Source organism: Motacilla alba, chromosome 4 (genome assembly GCF_015832195.1).
Source record: "Motacilla alba alba isolate MOTALB_02 chromosome 4, Motacilla_alba_V1.0_pri, whole genome shotgun sequence".
In the NCBI taxonomy this organism is placed as follows: Eukaryota; Metazoa; Chordata; class Aves; order Passeriformes; family Motacillidae; genus Motacilla; species Motacilla alba.
Genome location: NC_052019.1, coordinates 51,271,085 through 51,278,307, shown reverse-complemented (window position 1 = coordinate 51,278,307; position 7,223 = coordinate 51,271,085). Strand labels below are relative to the sequence as shown.

The 7,223-nt window shown below is 58.8% G+C and overlaps 1 protein-coding gene across 1 annotated transcript; it reads left to right on the top strand.

Annotated features, from left to right (window-relative positions):
- Nucleotides 1-4,332: 4,332 nt before the first annotated feature.
- Nucleotides 4,333-5,199, top strand: ATOH1 (atonal bHLH transcription factor 1). Its single transcript, XM_038136623.1, has one exon. The coding sequence runs from the start codon at nt 4,333-4,335 to the stop codon at nt 5,197-5,199; it is 867 nt and encodes a 288-aa protein (XP_037992551.1).
- Nucleotides 5,200-7,223: the final 2,024 nt, after the last annotated feature.

Here is a 7,223-nt window from a genome sequence, read left to right as displayed (position 1 = left end):
ATTTAGCAATTTTAGTGGATCCTCCTTGCCAAGCTGAGTACAAAACAAAAAAGGGTTTAAAACAAAATTATCAAAGGGAAATTATTATGAGTGAGGCTTCCTTGAATATGAAGGTTTTTATTTTCAAAATATAAGCATAAATTAATGTCTCAGTAAGAGCTGTATACATTTAAATAGACAGGCAGAATGTAGGTACAAATTCCATAGATAAGATTTCCAACTGTATCACCAGGCTGAATTCATTATGCCTGACAATGGCCCCAGGAGGTAGGCAAGTATTGTTATACCAATGCTTTGCATTTCTCTTGGAGGCAGTGGAGGTACTTGCACTAGAATTAACTGTACACAACTGCAAGTGTACACAGGGTTAGCCCCAGAGCATAGATATTTATGGAGGTAAATGTCACCAAGAAATGGGAATTAGTTTTACAAACCCTCCAAGAGCTGGAGCACACAGCATTGGGTAATTGTAATTATCTGCCCAGGAAAATTGCTCTGCAGAAGTGAGGGCACATCTGCTTCAGCAGCAGCATGGTCCTACTTGTCCTGAGTGGAAAGGGGCAGGGTTCAGAAATGTGACTTCCCTGGTACCTAGGCTCTTGCATTCCTTGCAGTCTTCCCTTCTAATGTGCATTTGAAACACATTTGACAGTAAAGCATTAGGCACTGGTCATAGGAGGAGCCTAAGAAACATTTGCTGCTGGATCCTTTTCTGCTTTAAGCAGTCTTGCTCTGAATAAAGTATGAATGCTTTATTTGGGTGAGTATTCTGATGATGCACTCCATGAGACTGAAAATAATTCAGCTATATATTGTATTTTTGTGTTTGTAGTAGCTCCTAGATGGGGTTTGCCATCCCAGGGAGCAGGCCAGCCACTGGGAGGGCAAAATTCCCCCTTTCCTCCTCCTGCAGGAGGCCTGGGCTGGTTGTAGCTGAGATTCAGCGAGGACTACCTGATCTCAGTGAGCAAGACTCACACCTTGGTCTCTATCCATGTGTGGGTTGTACTGCCTGAAGACCAGGGGAGGTAAAAAGAGGGCTGTGTGTCTCCCCACGTTCTTTTCAAAAGGAAAGGAGGAAATGGGAGAACATGTGGGGAAAGGGAGGAGAAAGAATAGAATACTTTCTGACGAGTGGTGATGCCTGCAGAGTAGGTGGCTGATCTTGAAATGGCATTGAATGAGCAATTAGACTGGTGAGTACAAACTGACCCATGTGCTTTGTGTGCTTTCAAAATGTCTCTGGCTGTAATGATAGAGGAAGCTTTTTGCAAGTCTGCTGTCCCCCCTTTTGTAACCCATTTTTCTGTAACACTAGTCCGTTCCTGACCCCGAGAGCCTGGGCTTTTAACCGGGGAGGGGGTGGGGGGGAGAGGAAAGGAGGACTGGGGGGAAAATATGCATAAAGATATGGGGATAAGTTCAGTTTGTTTTCCTCTGAATGCTTTGACACTTGCTTAGAGCAGATTCATTTTCAAGGCTTCCTACATTCCTGCTATTGTACAGTAAGTGTTTCAGACCGGTGTGCCTGTGTTTCCGACTCCCGTGAAGTCCCCTTTGCAGCAGGGCGTGCCTCGAACCGCTTCAAAAGAACCAACTTCTACAAAAGAAAAAAAGAAACTCAAGTAGGCTTGAACATACAAAGAGAGGGAGAAAGGAAAGTGAAAAGGGCCGGGCAGTGTTGAATACAAAATGAGTTCAGCCAGCCCCAGGAGTTCTTCATCACTTACATTTATCTTATTCTGGGAGAGCAGAGCTAAATCCAGTGCTGACATAAACCACCCTTTGCCTTTGACTTTGACTCTGAGAGTGTGCACACACAGCAGATACAGGCATACAGAGACCACTGGATTTCAATGAAACATTTTTCCCCCTCTGAGCAGCGGTGATGGTGGGGAAAATAGCTTTTTGTGTGTGTCCTTTCAAAGGCAAACTGTGGAGTGAGTCTCAGATGCTTCCAGTTTCAAAGCGTGCATGCACTCACAAAACACGCACTTGAAAAATAAGCAGCTGTTACTGTTTCCCAGCCAGGAACTCTTCCCATCGCAGGAGCATGCTGAAGTGTTCGGCCGATGTCCCCAGTGCTCCATACAGCCACTGAGGTACTGCTAAGGGAAGTCCCCAGCACCTGACAGCAGCCCTGTGAGGTATCCAGAGGCCAGGGTCCTTCTGGGGCATCAGCCACCTTGCATCCAAAGGAGAGGCTGATATGATGCTGCTTCCCTCTGTGCCCAGAGGCCAGTGGATGGTTTGTGGGATGGAGGATTGGGCTTGCTGTCAAGGAGGCCTGACAGCCACACAGCCCACCAGCCTGGAGGGAGATGTTTAAGACTTCAGCACTGCACCAGCCTGGCTCCCCCCCATGCTGGGCGCTTGCTAGGCTTCTGGAAACGGGTGTCAGTGGCTACTGCTCAGCAAAGCTCCCACTCATTTCCAAGGTTTGGCCCACGGTCCTTGCATGGAACAGCTCACAGCCACAGAAGGCACCCGGTGCCCAAACAGGGAACATGCGGGATTGACCCTGGGGAGGAGAGCACAGCAGGGCTGCTGGCAAAGCACACCTGTGCCAAGGGCACCCAGAAAGGGAACACGTGGTGCCTGTCGACTGAAAGAGAAGCCGGGGGGCTGGGAATTTAGCCAGGAAACGGCACCATGCAGCACAGTGCTGAGGGCTTTTTCTCCTGTTAACGATAGGAGCATTTATTGAAGGTGGGGGGGAGGGTTAGATAATAGGAGAGTACAAAAGTTTTTACTAGATACAGATAGATATTCTGGCAACTTTTTGGATACTATACAGAAACAAGGTATTGACTTCTGCTCCTTCTTACCCTATAAACACTTCCATTTTGGTCAGAAACTGACAACTTGTTTTGGGGGGGATACAACAGCTTTTGCCTTTGAAGCATAATAGCTAGCAAAAAAAAAAAAAAAAAAAAAAAAAGAAATAGCGAAGGTTTGCCTCCGTTTGTTTTTAAAGAAAGCAAACCACCATCTCTGCGCTTTCTCAGTACCATCCAGTTGTTTGTGGAAGGTGGGCCCCAGGCGCCTGCCATGCGCCAAGTGTGCCCAGCCAGCTTCCTAAACTAGCGAGGCTGCTCATTCCGTGTCACTGCCGCTCGGCTTTGAGCTGCTGGGCTCCCTCGCTCCCTCCTTCGCTTGCGAGTTATTCACTTTTGAAAAAACATATCTACCTCATACTGTGCCCATCACTTTGTTCTCCACACGCCTATTCACACGGGCAAACCTCCACTTCTCCTCTCCAGGCAGGCGGCGGTGGCGGGAGGGGAGGCAGCGCGGAAGGGAAGTTAAGATGCGTGCACGGAGTTATTTCCCTCTCCACCACCTTTGGCCAGCTATTGTTGGCCCAACAAAAGGACTCGCTCGCGGGGGATCGGGACCCTGCCGACAACGTGGCAGCTCCGGGGGCAGTGTGCTGTCCCGGCTGCAAACGCCACCGCTTCTCACCTACCGGGTCCCGCGTGGGCTTCCCGCGTGTCCCCGGGATTACCGCTCTACAACCGAGGGCATTACCTCGGCGGCTTCGCGGCCGAACATCCGCACGGCAGCGCCGCGCCCCCTGCACCGCCGCCCGCACCGTCCCGTGCGGGCAGCGCTCCGCACCGACTCCGCGGGCAGGGTCGCGGCGGCCGCAGCGAGAGCCGGGCGGACCGACGGCTACTCCCGCCAGGCTTGCGGAGGCCAGGGCAGGCATTTACCGGAGCCTTTGGCTATACGGAAAAGGATGTTTCCCCAGGCGGGCGCGACGGAGCGTCCTGAGAGAAGGCAGCGGCGGGGAGAGCCCGGTGCCAGCGGGTGTCGGTTCCCTCTGTCGGCGGAGCCGCCCGGCGCGGGGCGGACGCGCCGTCGGGGCTCTCCCCGGCGCCCCCACCCCGTTCCGCCCCGCCGCGCGCGGGGAGGCCGCCCGGCGCGCGCCTGCCCGGGGCGGGGCGGGGCGGGACAGCGCGTGCCGCCGGCCCGGGCTCACCCCCCCCCCAAACCCCCCCGCTCCCCTCCCGTCCGCCGCCGCCGGCCGCAGCCCCTGCTCCCCCCGCGCGCCATTGGCTCCCCGCACGCGCCGGCCCCGCGCGCGCGCGCGCCATTGGCCGCGCCGACACGCGACCGGCGCGAGTGGAGGGCGTGCGGCGGGAGGGGTGGGGCGCGAGGGAGAGGAGGGGAGGGGGGGGAGCGGGGGCGGGGGGGGGGGGGGGACCCCGGCGCGTGCCGCTCCTTAAAGGGGGGCGCGAGCCCGGCCGACACCGGAGCCGTCGGGGCGCCACGCGCGAGGCGAGGCGGGGGCTGCGCGCGGGCCGATGGGCGCGCGGCGATAGAGCCATGAGCGCGCCCTGGGCAGAGCGCGGCCGCGAGCCGCCGGGGCCCGCCCCGCCGCCGCCCGGCCCGGAGCAGAGCGGCTGCGGCGGCTTCGCGCCCGGCTCGTGGCTCGGCGTGTGCTGCGCCGCCCGCCTGCCCGCCGCCGCCTCGCCGCGCTACCTGCTGCCCGGCGACGACGACGAGGCGGCGGCGGCGGAGGGCGGCGCGGCGCGGGGCGGCGGGAGCAGCCCCGGCGGCGCGCGGGGCGGCGGGCGGCCGCGGGGCGGCGGCGGCCCCGGGCTGCGGGCGCAGGTGAGCGGCGTGCAGAAGCAGCGGCGGCTGGCGGCCAACGCGCGGGAGCGGCGGCGGATGCACGGGCTGAACCATGCCTTCGACCAGCTGCGCAATGTCATCCCCTCGTTCAACAACGACAAAAAGCTCTCCAAGTACGAGACGCTGCAGATGGCGCAGATCTACATCAGCGCCCTGGCCGAGCTGCTGCACGGCCCCGCCGCCCCTTCCGACGGCTCCGGCAAGGCCGAGCACCGCGGGGCCCCCTTCGAGCAGCCCTGCGCCGCCGCCGGGGCCGGAGCTCCGCCGGGGCCGCCGGCGCCGCCGCCGGGGCCGCCTAGAGCGTCGCCCCCCGGGCACGGCCGGACTCGCTTCCCCCCGCCGCCGGCCGCGGGGGGCTACTCGGTGCAGCTCGACCCGCTGCACTTCTCCTTTGCCGAGGGCGCCCTGATGGCGCAGAGAGCCCCTTCCCCCGCCCTCCTCCTGCCGCAGCCCGGGCAGCCGCCGCAGGAGAGGAGCAAGACGTCGCCCCGGTCCCACAGGAGTGACGGGGAGTTCTCGCCCCGCTCCCACTACAGCGATTCGGATGAGGCCAGCTAAGGCAGGGGCGTCGTCCTCGGCACCCCCGCAAGGCCGCCCCTCGAAGCACAGACTCCGCCGCGGGGTGAGCAGCCGGACGCCTAGCCGCCACGGACGGCATCGGCTCCCCTCGGTCGCTTTGAAATCCGCCACCTCGTCTCCCACCCCCGGCAGCCCCTGGTTTGTCCAGGGGGGATGGCTGTTAGCGAGTGACTGTACCCGCCTTGTCTGTCAGGGTCGGTTGGTTTGTTTTAATTTTTAGTTTACATATCGAAAGTTTCTTTCGCCTAGAAGTCGTTGCCGTTCCCTCCTGCCAACACGCCACCTCGCAGCCTTAGCCTGGCTCGCCCCGTCGGCGAGCAGGTGATGCGCAGGGAGAAAGCCTGGCCCCGCTGCCGGGGGTGCCGCCGGCGCCATCCGTCCCCACCCAGCCGTGAACCTGCCCTGACACCCCCGTCTTCCAGGACACCGGTCCTGCCGTGGGTCGCATTGCTGTGGAAACACACACACACAAAACACACACACAAAAGTCCATAGCGCACCGTCTTAACCTGTAAATAGCGGAGAAAATTTGGATTTTCCTTAGAGCGCCACGTCGGCGTCTTTTGGGGGGAAACTTGGCGCAAGCACTTTATCAGCGGCTGGAGATGCAGTTTCAAGAGGAAAGCTACTAACTGCCAATTGGAGACCAATGTTTAATTAAGCCACTTAATCCTAACGCTCTCTTAAAAACGAAAACGGTTTTGTCGTGTCAAACTTTTATGTCAGTTTTATTTTCCTTTTGTGATAATAGGAAATGTATTTATTATGGAGTGTTTGCAATTATTTCTGCTTCTCTCTTTTTTTAAAAAAAAATTCTTTTCTACGACGAAAATCGTTTATTTTGATTTTAGCAACGCCAGCTGCCATTGTTTTATGTATTTTAATTTTGAATTTTTTTTGAGATCAAATAAACGTGGGAAGAAAAAAAAAAAAACAAAAAAACAACCCAAAACAACCAAAACAAAATCAGCCTCGAATCGTGCTCGGGTTCAACTTCCCCCTTCGCCCTTCCTGAGCCGGGGTGGTGTCAAACTCTCGGCGGGGATGAGAGGTACAGAGCCGGGGCCGATGCTCCGGGGAGCCGATGGGGCGCTCCGGCTGCCTGCAGAGGGACGGGCGGACCCCGGGGCCGGAGTCCGGGGCGGGCTCTGCCCGTGGAGCAGCGCTCCCTCCGCTCCCTCCCTGCGCCGCCGGGACCCTGTCCCGTTTCCCCTCCCGCAGTTCCCAGCGGAACCGGGTAATTGCAACAAGTGCCGGGTAAGGAGCTTGTCGCTGTTCCTGTAGCGCCTGTCCCCGCACCTCCGCTCGAGTCACATCATTCCCTTCTTCCCCGCTCCTCCTCTTCTCGGGAACACGAGCGGATCTTCCCACGGAGCCTCCTCGGTATAAGCCGAGCGAGAAGGGCTGGGAGCGGGAGGAGAAGCCGGCGGGGTTTAAGGGACCCCCTGAACAGCGCGGCGGGTCGCGGGGGATCAGGATGTGGCCCTTGGGCTCGGGTTAAACCCGGACGGGAGTGGGGGATTGGCTGATGCTTAGCCCAGCCTGCCCGTGACAACAGACCCGGGGCTAAACCGGAGCCGTGTCGGTGCCGGGGTCCCGCTGGGTTCAGCAGGTGACCCTGGGAGGGGGGTGTCGCAGGGGTGATCAGTTAACCAGGCACGGCCAGGGGAGCGGCCCCCGCGGGAGCGAAGCCCGTGAGGGTGTCGCTTTCCCCGGCAGAAACAGAGCACCTGCCCCCCCGGTAACCCCGCGCTGTCGCCCTGCCCTGCTGCCGCCAGCAACCGCGGCCGCCGCCCGTACCTGCCGAAGCGGGCTGCGGTCCCGCAGGGTGGAAAGTTTATCGGGAGGGTCATTTGCCTTCCTAATAAAATGCCTGCTTTGTCGGGGTAGGTCAGCTGTGGTTACCGGCACAGATTTCCGTGCTGTGGAAGCGGTCTCGCATCCTGGGGGGCACGCGAAGGGTCCCATCACGGGAGTGATGCGGCGGAGCAAAAAACCACCAA

Coding starts and splice junctions, on each gene's coding strand:
- ATOH1 (XM_038136623.1), top strand. CDS start 4,333: ATGAGCGCGCCCTGGGCAGAGCGCGGCCGCGAGCCGCCGGGGCCCGCC.